General features: G+C 35.0%; 1 protein-coding gene across 3 annotated transcripts in view; it reads left to right on the plus strand.

Moving 5' to 3' along the window:
• LOC112460013 (RNA-binding protein 24-like) overlaps positions 1-9512 on the plus strand; it is a 28519-nt gene extending 19007 nt beyond the window's left edge. For 2 of the 3 annotated variants that reach the window (XM_025024423.1, XM_025024424.1), the window contains exons 5-6: positions 6622-7010; positions 8127-9512. In XM_025024423.1, the coding sequence (XP_024880191.1) occupies positions 6622-7010; positions 8127-8287 (550 nt within the window). In that variant the 3' untranslated portion in view covers positions 8288-9512. The remainder of the gene's footprint in view (positions 1-6621; positions 7011-8126) is intronic. The other variant, XM_025024425.1, reaches the window with a different exon arrangement.
• Positions 9513-14459: the final 4947 nt, after the last annotated feature.

The raw sequence follows: 14459 nt of genomic DNA on the forward strand, positions 1-14459 counted from the left end.
TTGCATGAGCAAGTTCTTTTAAAAATTCTTCTCTAATTTCATAAATTTCTAAGTGAAATAAAAGTTTCTATTTACCTAACTTAATAGAAGTTTACCGTTTATTGTTTAATATTAAATATTTTAAGTATTACATTTTGATTTTTCTGGGGAAAAAATTTAATTTGTATTAAGTATTAAAGAACATTTTTTCCCTTTATTTTTATGATCGTGAGATTTGATTTGGCAAAAACTTTCGAGCTCTTGACATAAATAATCCATAATTATTGGAGTTTAAGCGTATACCGGAAAATAATCAATATTCTTTCTAGTTTGATTTGTAAAGTTTGCGACTATCCGCGTCATGTATAAAATAAACCGGTGATATGAATGCAATTAGTATGCCCGTTACGCCTCCATTGTTTTTCTTATCGCTGATGTGATGAGATCGATCGATGCGTTTCTCGCGATCAATTAGCGGTTTATCTTTTATTACTATGTACATGAATATGGCTTCCGATGAAATTTGACAGAATAATTCCGGTTCGTACGATGTCTCACGGTATCATTATGAAAATCTGATTAGATGCGCAGATACGTGTGTTTAAGGGAAATCACGTAACCCACGTGTGTCTTCCTAAACTATAATAAATCTTGGCATAAATGTCATAATATTTTGATAATGACAATTCGGTGGAATTTAACTCTATATCTTGATGAAACTCTGTATGTATATCTTATCGTTGCATCGCCATTGGATAAACGTATTTGTATAAACATACGTATATTAAAAATATCGTGATCGTGAAAGTTATTTCCGGATATTTGTTATAAAACACGACATATCTTTTCCCACATCATTTATAATTTTTTATGAGATCGTAAATAGTCTATGCATTTCCCATCAATTATATTAATTCCCGCGAGACATGTATAATATAACACGAGGACATTTTCTCGCCCACGCCACGTGGATATCAGCAATTCATGAACATTCCCTCTCGCATTCCCTTGATTGTATGTATTTAAAAACTTTTTGCTATTAACGTTGCTAAGTGACTATCGTACATCCTGATCTTTCTTACATATTGTGGAAATTATCCTAGAACATGAAAAATCTTCACTCGTAGTAAAATATATAACAGTAAGAGAAAGATAAGCCTACGGCCGTATTTGATTTTTATTTTATTACGTCTTTCGTGATAATTTCTCAATGATTCTGCGTTCGGTGAGATTTCCTCATGTTTGTCGCTCAGTGCGAGGGAAACAGCGATGGGGGCAATTGGGATTGGAAATTGCCATCTGGACGGGGACGGACGCGCCAGTCTGGAAACATACGTGGAATGAGGAGAACAGAATGGAACACGTAGAATGGGAAAAGAGGGGTTGAGGACACGCGAGCTATCCATAATGCACGTACCTCGGCTGAGATGCGACCGACAGATAAATTCGATGGAAAATGTTGAAGCAAAAAAGCAATGGAAAAGCGAGACTGTACGAAGAAGGGAACGTCACTCGCGGGCTGTCTGTTCTTTGTTTTCAGACCACGAAAAAAATATCGAATGTTGATGCAACTTGATAATTCTGGACCAGTAATGAAACAGAAATTTCTTTTATCATAGAGGATTAATATACGGTTTTATATTTTTTTTTCTCAAACGTTTATAGATATTCTGTCCTAACCATGCGATAACTATTCTAACGAAATAGCTGTTATTAAAATATGATAAAACTTTGATTTGCTATCTCAAGAAAATAAATATATTTAGACATTTTTATATAATTTTTCTTTCAGCATTTGTTTTAACTAGAAAATTGTATTCCTTATCTCTGTTCATGATTTCTTCCAAGTTAACAGGAATTAAGTATGAGTCAATGGAAAATCTAAAATGAACGAAAGAACAAGCGAGATATTTTTAACGATCGTCAATTAATCTTTAAGTATTCTGTTTGCGTGTGTGAGTCACTGAAAAGTTCAGCAGGTGGCTGACAGTCTTCGATGTCAATAAAATTGGCAATACTCCTATTAATTTCCGTGCGTTTGTTTGTACAGATAGATCGATTGCCGCGCAACGTGTCGAGTTTCATTTATCATGTCACGCTTCTCCGTTATTTTTATTTTTCTACTCTTCAGCGAATCTCTCTATCTCAGTTAAGAACAACGTCGAGATACCTCGATGATAATTTGCGAGACATTTTAAACTGAGCAAATATTTTAGAACCGGAACTGAGATAAAAAAAGTGCACAACATCAGTGCATAAATTTTCTATTCCTATGCTCCTCGATCTACTGCACTTCGCTGCGCCAAGGTCGCCGATTTTATCTTCCTTTTACAAACAACATACAACTTGCTCGAGTCTCTTAAGTTTTAATGTGAATAAATATGTGTTGTAAGGTTGTTGTAAAGTTACAATTAATATTATAGTAAACATGGAGAGAAAGAGAAAGATTATAGTCTCTTGGAGTACGGCGTAAAAGCGATAGATATTTTTCCTGTCTAAGGACCCTCATTTAGAATAATCATCTTTGTTATATCTTTCTTACACGCTTCATTATCCCGCGGGCAACGCAATTCACCTCGCAAATCGCCAGGCAAATTTGACGCGAATCGGATTCTCGCTCGCTCGGATCCTCTTCAAAAGGTGCAGATAAAAAACGCCGCTCGTCCGCAATGCGACATTATAGCGTTATAGCGACATATCGCTCTTTTCCTTTTATCTTTATTATAATTTCGCCCTCCTCGCGTCATGTAATGCTCATCGACCGCGTGGGTCATCCATCCTAGATGACAGCTCCAATTCAAGGTCGTCGATTCTACGGCCATTGTGATTCTTTCCCTCCCCCCGTTGCAGCACGCGACTTGACATGCTCGTTCGAATTAAGCGACGTACGACACGCGTGTCGAAGCGCTCTCGATTGTTTGCGATTGTGTGATAATGGTCACCGGGCACCAATCCGGCGCGTTGCGGAGGAGCTCTGCCGTTCGGAGCCGCAGGACGACATATTGATTTCCTTCGCAGACTGGACACTGGCTATTATCGATCCGCTAAAAAGTTCAGGGCTGTCTCCGGGAAAGAGGCCGGGCTCCTTCGGCCTCTGTTTCGAAACTACGGAATCGCTCTTTACCGTGTAATCAGTTATCGAATATCTGTTGGCCCTCAATTCATAATTGACTATGTACGATATGCGTTTACACAGCTTATTGAGAATCGCGTGCCGAAACTAGGTTTACTCAATACCGATGGCAATCAGACTGTACAGAGATAAAATTATAATCTCAAGTTTGATTTTTTAAATAGGATTTCAAAACTTGCATCACTCTGTCTATCTATATTTATAGAGGTCAACACTCTTGTTAGTATTTTTAAATTTCATAAATGCTTACATCTTTTTAATATATATAATAATTTTCGTTTTACGTTCCATGTGTTAAACGTTAAATATTTAATTCTCTTATCAATATTTATTTAGTCAATTTGTCAAATTGATTAAACCAAATTTTCAAAATTATATGCTTAAGCATTTAGCAAAATATTGATTGCATATCTAATTGTAAATTACTCGAGATAATATATACAATAAAATTTAAAACACAACGGTACACACGAACTTAGAAAACGAATTTACCTATCCTATATATTTTTTATGTATTCGCAGAGTACACGTCGATCGATAAGAAACAATTGCGAATCGGTGAACAAATTTCGCGGGTGATCGAAGAACGCTCGCCAGTCGGGATCTTCCGCGCGTTATTATTTGAGGAGAGTAAAGAAAGGCAAAGAGTAAAAGAGAAAGCGTAAGGGAGACGGAGGCACTGCCGTGAGATGTACTATCTTTTTTTCTTCCTTTCGTACGAGGATACGTTTTGAGACGTCTAGCGTCGATTTTTCTGAATTTGGATATATTCTGGAGTAATCTAAATTAAGTGACGTGTCTTATATTTTTCTTTTCCAAATGCACTTTGTCGCAGATTTAAGGGATGCAGTAACGTGACAGTGATGTAATTTCGACAACTCGACACGTTCTAAGAATAAAACTGATAAAAACATTACATAATGCGTAACGAATGCGATGCACACATATGCATGAATGCATGCAGACAACAATGCTTGTACTCGTCGTTGCAATGACGTGCGAAACGTAACGAGCAAATTTACTGGATAGTGTAGCGCATAAACATACTTATTGTACGAAAACATTATTCACAATGCGATATTATTTTACTCATTTTTCTATTTAAATAAAATAAAAAACTTCATAATTTTTAACACACCAATATTCAGTATAATAATGTTTTTATTATATTCCAATTAAATATGGCAAGTGGCAAAAAAAATATCAGTTTAATCTTTTATTTTTTCTATGCATTCTATGATTCAAGTGACAATGAATAGGAATATCGAGTTCGTCCCCTAAATCTGCAAAAAAGAGTCTGAAGTATTTATAAAAATATACGTGTATCTTATTTTAAGATACTCTACGGCATATCCAAAGATAGCAAAAATCGGATAATAGCGAACTCGGGACGTTTCCTTAGATCTGTGAATTTAGGTACTAACGTTGGTGTTAGATAATCGTGTGCCGTGTGCCGAGAAGTATTTATATTTCGTGCAGTCACCTACATACACGTTTGTCGTTGGTTTGCTGTTGTTTTGCCAACACGTGAAAGATTTTTTTCTTGGATTGTTGCGTACGTTTTTCGCCTTATTATTGATACCACATTGAGAGCAACGTTACCGTTTTCACATCGACTTACTTCCTTCCGCTTCCCCGTCTTCCTTTCTTTTTCCAATGAATTATCCGTCGAACGTAAGCACGCACGCACATATACTTACACATTTACCGTGCATCCTGATGTTAATTGATTTCTCTTTTTTACGAGGATGTGATTTGCCTTTCAAAAGTAAGATACCGATGTAGGTATATTGCATATTTTCTGTGATGAAATATCAGTGAAGTGATATTTTTTTATATTTACAAACTCTTCAAACATTCTTTGAATTTTATTCAAACGCGCTTTAACTAGAAAAATAAAAATACGTATCTTAGGAACGATGTAAATGTAATTTTTTTCTAATTAATGGTTGCTTTTCTGTATAATATAAATATTGTAACTGGCATATTATCAGAATGCACGTATTGAACATGCACACATATATACAAATGTATTAGAAGACGCGAGTTTCTCTCAGTTCTTAATGAATTCGCCAATAAATATGGAGAATTGATTCTTTTCGTAATAAACATTTGATAAAAGACTGTATTAGAAGAATCTTGTATTATCAAAAATATTATTGAATTTTAATAAATTCGAGAATGTGGAAATAAAATCTAACTTCTCAATTAATTTTAAATAAAATTTGCTTCAGTAGAATTTTAATTCTCGATTTAATTATTAAAATATTTAAGCTAAGAGAAAGCGCGGGACTTTCAATACTTGTGTACAGAACATTTTATCACAAATCCGAGCTCGCATATCTTGTATATATAGAAAACAGAAGAAAAAAATAGTTTCGTCTTAAGGGTACGATTAAGTTAAACCTTTCGAAGATATGCTAATTTGGAACATGAAACAAAACATGGTGTACACTTAATATTCTTGCTCACACACATACACACGCGTATTGATTGATATCGAAACACACAGAAGCGCATTTTGATCGATCGTCCGTATGTTACGTATGCGCGAAGATCGGTCGAAGAGAACTCGGTCCCTCGCTCACTTTGCCGTTTGGTGTTGCGTGCTTTTGGTGTTGGTAGAGAGCTGCTCGAGAGCGAAAGACCGTCGAGCCGAGAATCTTCTTGTAACGCGAAACGCAATGAAGAAAGTTTGTGTTTTTCGCCGCGCATGCTCTTCGCGTTGACGAATCGACGGTGTAGAAACACGCGTTACGTTCGTGCGAACCACGTCTTTGCCACGTCGATTCTCGGGACATTTAAATAATCGCTGTCTTTATCTTTATCTTTATACGTTCATCAAGATAATCAAGAGACAGACGAGTTTTCAAATATTTATTCCGATTGACGACCTATAACGGACATCGCGAATTGTACATTAAAAACACGTTACACGAAGAAAATGTTCTTACATGCACAATTATACCTAATCATGACACGAATAACATTTGCTGTACGTTATCTTTCCTTCCTAACTCCATTATATCCTATAAAATGAGAGAAGTATATAATTGAAGTGAACGAAAGCTATCGTATTTATTCGTTGCATCTTTTTCGAAAATTCGGAGCATTGTCCGATGGCTTTCGATCGCTTCAAAACAGGTGTACTTGTTTGTAAATTATTGTTTAGCGGACTAGACGGCGTTTTATTTAACCAGTTACGGCAAATAATTCTTATTCTTAATCAGACTTGACATATAAAATAAAATACAATTATTCGCACAGATTAATCTGTAAGATTGTTAATATTCGCATTAACATTAGCACGAAATGGTGGAGCGTTTGATCTACATAACAAGAGCTAATTTCGCTTCATTCAATTTCTTTTTCTTTCTTCAGAAAGTAATATTGCCGTCAGTGCGCGTCGCATTGCACTTAATTTACAAACATCCGCCGCCTTAGATCGAGTGTCGTTGCGCCCGTCATTGCATTGACATCCGTAACTAACGGTCATTTTCGTTTTGCAGAGTACCGCCGGGCTACGTGTACCAGTCGCCCTACCTGGCGGCTGCGGCGCCAGGTGGTCTGGTACCGCTGCCGACGACGCAGTTGAGCCACGCAGCCGCCGTCGCCGCGGCATCGCAGTTCTACGAGTACCAGAACGCGGCGGCAGCCGCGGCGAGTTACCCGGGCACCTCGTACAACTTCGCCGAGGCGTATCCGTACACCACCGCGGCCGCGGCTGGTACGTGTTTGAATAGTGTCCAGAGCAAGGGTAGCAACTATCCGATACACCACCACCAAGCCCACCAACAGCAACAGCAAAACGGACCCGGTGCGACGTTGGCGCATCAGCAGCAACGGTTGGAGAAAACTCTCCTGCCGCAATTTCTGCCGTCCGTGCTGCGTGATTACGGTAGAAGATCTTAGAAAAAAAAAAAGATAGGGAGGGAAGATAGGAGGGTTGCGCCGCACTTTCCTCGGGGGCTACTGTCCGTAGTGCGCTTATCCGCAAGCGGGGTTCTCACAGGATCTGGTTTTCGTTTTCACAAGGGGTTCCGGGGGATACATGGGATAATGCGGAGGGAATTGAATTGGGGAAACGCGTAACCTGATGTGCGCAGCTTTTGCTACGCACCAAATTATGCATGGTTAGGGGAATAATAATTCCGATGTCGGGGATGTATAATGTCGTCACGAAGCGGATGCAATGAAGTATCGCTTATTCTTATTCTATACACACACGCCTTTACGTTTTCCAAAAGCCTTCGGCATTTCCGGACGGATCCGTCGTGGGAACTCCGCTACGTCTTTTGTGTTGATATATGTTAATAAATAGATATTTCGCTTTCTTTCGAATTCGATCGTTGAATATTTTGCAACCCTCATATCAATATCAATTAAGCAGGAACATTCTCAGTAAGTTCAAAAATTTTCAAGTTATGAAATAGAATTTCACTTTTCTTATTACTTCTTACATACTTTTATTTTTTTTTTTTTTTTTAATGATTGCATATGTATTTCTTACATTAGCTTATACGTTCGCGCACGAAGTCTCTTCACTGTTCGATGCTCGAAAATGGGCGAACAACGAACAGGATAAAATCTTGCATGCGCTTCATGAACTATAAAATTGACGCATAATATATTGCCAGTCTGTCTGTGCTGTCTGTGGTGATGGTGGCGGTGTTCTCGGTGAGTGATGGTGGTCAACGAGAGAAAGCACTATCCGCTTTACGTATTACAAGTGTATAGCACTATAAAGAAAAAGCTGAGGCACGCAATAAGATTCTCAACGCGCACAAATCGCTTGCGTATGGCTTTTTCTATGATCTCTGTTACGTATCAAGGAACGATATTTTACCTCGAACACGTACGCTAGATGTGTTATCTCTCATGTGTAAAATTTTAGACGAATTTAGAAATGAGAATTTTGTAATGAAAGTTTCAATAAAAACAATTATAAGATTAAATAACATATTATTATATTGAGTATGCATGATGCTCATGAGACATAAATTTTTCCTTGCAGCTAATGCAGCCGCGGCAGGTTACGTGGGACCGTACACGTACGCGACTTTGCCAGGTGCCGCAGGACTACCGGCAGCGGCAGCGGCGGCGGCAACGGCAGCTGGAGCAGCTTTCCCAGGCTTACCGTATCAGACAACACCTCAGGAGGCCAGATTGCAATAAAGCTTTAGCATTAGACCGTCACGAGATAGTTGCAGCTAAGCCTTCTACGAGACAGAAACGGGTGACAGAGCTGCGCGACACATTCGATCCTCGATTGTCGTCTTCGGGGATCAGCTCATCATCTTCCTCGTTATTAGTTATTTTTCGAGAATTCTATATGTTCCTGATTACGTCTCGCGAATATGTCGGAATACACCAACCGCGAGAATCGCAAGAGGCGAAGAGGATGAGCCTCGACGAAGCGACAGACCGTCAGTGACCCGCAACTTCTCGCTAACAATCTGTACTCTTCCCTTTTCGCCTCCCCGATCGAATCTTCCTCTCCCTTCTCCCATAGAGCCTGGATAACTGGCGCGCTCGACCAACATAACGTGGAATTTTAGAAAAGACGCAACGATTTTTAGAGTTACGATTATAATTATAACGATCGCTCGTTCGGGAAAGTGATCCTCGACGTGCGAACGATTCGGAACTTGAGAGCCGAAAAAAGAGGCTTAAGTGAACGTACTTTGGTCCGTATTCAAAAGCTATGTGCGTGAAAGGCCTATTATTGGGTTTCGAACATCACGTTATTCTAATATTTGATGTGTATTCTAAAATGTCACAACCGGGCGATGTATCGAAATGTATAATAACTACACGTTATGATTTTTGAAACATATCTTGATTTTTAAATTTATCGAATATTATAATTCTGTGCTCCTATACATTTTCGTCGGTGGTTCCTAAATCGAACGTATCGTTCGCGAATACGAATTCTGTAAGCAATCTTAACGGTGTCATTCGAGAAACTTCTCTTCAGAGAACATTCGTAGTTATGACACACGATATGTCTTCGACAAAGTTAATGCGCTAAAAATATATCGACGAAGATTAATGCGAGAAGTCCGCGTAATAGTTTTAGAATCAGTTACAGAGATGCGCGTTTTCGGAGAGAACGTGTTTTAAATTTTAGTTAAATTTTAAGTAGATCATAAAAAACGTAATGATAAATAAAATTTCTAGTGCTATAAGTTGTTAAGTTATATTTTCACGCGCGTTTTCCGATGAAGAAAAAGGTCGCGTTTGTCTGTAATGGATCAACTTTTAGGATAACGCCTTAGGAAAGCGAGAGACGGAATTTATAGCCTCCTTGGCGAATAAGAATTTGCTATTAATATAAATATACATGTTGATATGTTCACATATATGTATATAGTTATAATAATTATAATATGTAATAATTATAACTATTATATATCACGTAACATATAATTAAATATTATATAATAGTTATAATTATCATAATATATAATAATTTTAACTATATATAATTGTAATTCTTACATAATTATTATGTTTCTTCAAAAATTGATTATAGATACCGTTTATAAATATATCTACATATAGAATACGTTGTAATAACAAGGTATATCTTCCAAAGTACTTGTCTACCGATATATTAATTCGTGCGCACTGCTTGTTTCGGCTCTCTGTTGCTTATCAAAACATTATTTTACTTATATATATATATAAATATATCGATATTTATTACAAGCTATAAAATATTACGCGTATTAGTAGTTGAGATATTAATTGATTTTACCGAGATAGAATCATAAATGTGACTTATTTATAGAAAAAAAATGAAGCGTACATGATTGTCGAAAACGTCTTATCTAGCCGCGGTGGCCTTAAAATCGCACATCAGCGAACAACGAAGTGTCTTACTTTCGAGGCCTTGTGTTAAGCAACTAGATACTAAATGATCAAGTAACATCGACCAATTTTATGGCGATGCGAACTCGCAGAGGATCGAGGAGTAAATCGATTTTATTTGATAAATCACTCTCATTGATACGGAGCGAGCCTAACACATCTTATCGCTATCCAAGAAAAAATTTAATTTTTTGTAACGATTAGTGATTCTGATGAGAGTATCCGTTTTAAACGTAAGCGTACCTTTTAAACATTTGTATTGCCTGATTATTGTCGGCGATAATTTTCTGACATTTGATCTAATCGATAATTTTTCGTAAAACTCAGAAGAAAATGTACATGCGTCTACTCTTAGTGATTCAGTGCCTTAATTAGCACAGTCGAGTAGCCGTAATGATTAGAAACTAGTCAGCGATTTCGTTAGTGCAACGCTCGACGCGCTAACTCGTGTACAAGAGTGACGCTCAACGAAAGGGTGAGGAGAGCTAAAGGAATATCAAAATGTAATCAACTAGGATCGGGTTATGAGGAACGTCGTTGTCTAGTCCCAAACCCTTTCAAACCTTAAACGAGGTTAACTCGGTTTGTTAGATTTGTAAGTAGAAGTTAATGGACACGGAAAAAAAAAACCAAAAGCGAAACTTTTTGTAAAAAGTTAGAAAGAGAAAACGTTAGGAGAATTTAGTGTTAAGTATTATTATATAACGTAATAGCAAAATAAATTATTATTATTATATTATTTCATTATTGATATTACGTTTTATTATTACTATTATTATTATCATTATTGTCACTATTAATTATATGGCATTGTTCAAGTACTTAACGAATGGATGGAATTATGAATATACGTGATTGAAGAATTTGTTATAAAAACACGCTGAGGCTTCCGCTACAAGTGAAGAGGATGGTAATAGAAAATCTGCGTTGAAGACGCAAAGAAATGGATTCTTATCATGGATACGATCTTTCTTTTGAATATCCTATACTCCCATTGTATATATAGACTTAATTCTATAAATAGGTTGTAATATATATTGCCTGTTATCCTCAATAATATTAATATGCGCTCTATTTACTAGATTCACGAAAACCGAAAACAAATATATTGTCATTAAGAGAAAAACCTCATGTGTTCTTATCAATTAATTATGCGTATCCTTTGTGTGTATCAATCTGATACATAGCAAACGAATAGAATATAATAATTATGAGAGATCAAACGTTTTTATATGTCTAATATCCATTTCTACGAATATAGATTAACTTTAATCTCTAATCCTTAGAAAAAGATAAAATAAGTAAAGGCTGATTTATAGAGGTCGTAACCGTTGATTTAAGCCGTAATCTTTAAGAAATTGACCAATCACAGTCGATTGTTCTCACATTTGACTGTGATTGGTCAATTTCTTAAAGATTACGATTTGAATCAACGGTTACGGCCTCTATAAATCAGCCTTAAGTTAAACCGAGATAAAATTAATCTGCAGTGATAGAAATGAACATAATTGTGACACAGATACATTTTTCCCATTTTTATGTATACTTAAAAATTTTCTATTTTATGATAATTGCCGTATATTCTTGTTAATTGTATGAAACAACGGGATTCTCAAGTTGCTTTATATTCGCTTTGTCCGAAAGAGATCCGTCGTATTTGCCTCTGTGTCGTCGTTTTTGACAGCTAAAGATAAATCTAATGGTTTCGCAGGATCAGAGCGTCGCGACAAATCTCAAAAACAAGCCTAATGAAGAACCGCCGTCGTCAGGACCGTAACAACTATGTAAAAATAACTAAACCGCTATTGATGGAACGAAATGATGATTTTACACTTGCGCCTCCACAGAGTATGCCGCAATCATAATATGACGCTCTTATGATAGCGTACTTAAAACATTTATTAGAGTCGAGAATCTTAATAAGGAAATATTGAAACTGCGATAGTTTCCGAATATGAAATTGTCAACGTTGGTTAACAGACTTATGTAAAATTCTCGCGCTTAATATGCATATAACTTGTAATATAAATTGGTATTTACCAATTAATTCGTCTGTTATTGATCTACTATTTTAATTGAAAAATCTGAATAAGCTTGGGCTTGATTCGGTACGTCATGCTTGACGAGAGATGACATGAGATCCAACACAAATGATAGGCTTTCCACACAATCAATATTACTGTCAATATGAGTTTTTACAATCTTCTTTATACACGTCTTTATAAATTTTTCATATCAAAATAAATATCCCGTTATTACGTTGCCGATATTCTATCGATATTAATTTCAATATAATACATTAAAAATATAATATTTTAATATCACATTAATATAATTGACACAGGTATGTAATTGATTTAATTTTTTGAATTAATAATCCGTAGAGAAAATTGTTTTATTCTCTCTGCAACAAAATATTTATTGGATCTCACGTCTCTCTTTTTTTTCTTATGGTTATTTCTTCATTTCAAATAATATAAATTCAAGTTATAATAAATCTGGATGGATTGGGCTATGTTGAAGATCAGGCTAAAATTAGTGAATCATAAGTATAAATATAATTAACAATTATTATCTCTCTTATTAAATAAATTATTAGAAATATACGGTATAAGATTATTCATAAAATATTTACGAAAAATTTTTTGTTTGGCTTTTAAATTTATGATGCTTTGAAAGTATCTCTATGTCAGTCTAGGTATTACTTTCTAATTTGACTTTATTAATGGCAATCCTTGTTTAATACAAACGTGTTTGCAACTTTATTTGTAATTAATGCAACAGACTATTATTATGTATATAAGTTTGATAGGGGAACGGAGAGTAGCCCCGGACATTATTGAAATTCAAGTATACCGCGTATCTATGGCTATTGTTTAAACGTTCTGCATATGTCGAGATACGCAGAAGGGCATATTAGAATGTTTGAACAATGGCCATAGATACGCGGTATACTTGAATTTTAATAATGTCCGGGGTTACCCACTGTCCGGGGTTACTCCCCGTTGCCCTAACTGATTTTTCATTAGACTCAATAGACTAATGTCTTCGATTTTAGTATCTGATATTAGTATCTGATTAATAATGATTACAGCATTAACTACGGCAATCTATCTACTGCAATTATAGTCAATTACTAATGCATAAAAAAGTACAGTAATATCAAATAAAGACTTTCAATTAATTCATATCTGTAATCTTATAAATATGCAATATCACAGCATTAATTATAATTTTTAATTTAAAAAAATTTTTGTAATCTATAAAACGAGAAAAAGAAAAAGAAGTGATCTTGCATGGCTAATACAGAATACATCATGTAATGATCACTCTATTAATTATTATCGCGTATTTTAATTAACTTATCTATTCATAATCTAATATAGACAAAAAAGCAATCACAATATTAACTACAACTACAGCACTTCTACTCTATAGAACAATTAAACAATAATCATGGCAAATGTAGAATATATCACAATCACTGTCAATTGCTACCATACATTTTAATTAATTCGTGAACCCATAAACTAATAAATATGTAGCGATCGTTACATTAACTGCAGCTACTATTACTTTACAGAACAATTAAACGATCATCACGGCAAATGTAGAATATATCGCAATGGCTGTTAATTGGTACCGCGTATTTTAATTAATTTACCCATAATCTAATAGACGAAACAATCATAATATTAACTACAATTACAGCACTTCTATTCTACAGAATAATTAAACAATGATCGCGGCAAATGTAGAATATATCGTAATCACTGTCAATTATTACTACGTATTATACTTTATTTAATTCATGTGTTCATAAAACAACATTAGTTATAGCTACAGTATTATTAATTTACAGCACAATTAAATAGAAATCACGGCAAATATAAAATATATGAAATAAATATTAAAAAACATATATATATATATATATATATATATGTATATAGAGAGAGAGAGAGAGAGAGAGAGAGAGAGAGATAGTATTAATTACTGTATGCATACATACTACATATTTAAATTAACTCATGCATACGATTAAATTGTGGAGAATATATAGGTAATGCCATGATCGCACTTTGGAGTTCACTTATTGAAAAAGAGAACTATTTCGTATACGGTTTTATCTGCATTTATTTATTATTTATAATAGACATGTTCTTATTATAATTCAAACATTTTGAAATTATTATACTAATATTAAGATTGATATTTTTTGTAATTAATAGTCTGATGCATAATAAAATTCTATTGCTCCAAAATGTGTCAATAAATAATCAGTAAATAAATTAAATAATGATAAGCTGACTACAATATTTATTTATCACTTATATTTTATATTAAGTCAATTATATAATCAGTACTTATTTGTTTGTGATTTGAGTGTGCGAGCATCGTATGAATTCTTTATACCGATATACAGGAAAAATCAATTAATAATTACAAATATATATCTTTAAATCAAATAAAA

Source organism: Temnothorax curvispinosus, unplaced genomic scaffold (assembly GCF_003070985.1).
Source record: "Temnothorax curvispinosus isolate PA1 unplaced genomic scaffold, ASM307098v1 QBEX01010286.1, whole genome shotgun sequence".
Lineage (NCBI taxonomy): Eukaryota > Metazoa > Arthropoda > Insecta > Hymenoptera > Formicidae > Temnothorax > Temnothorax curvispinosus.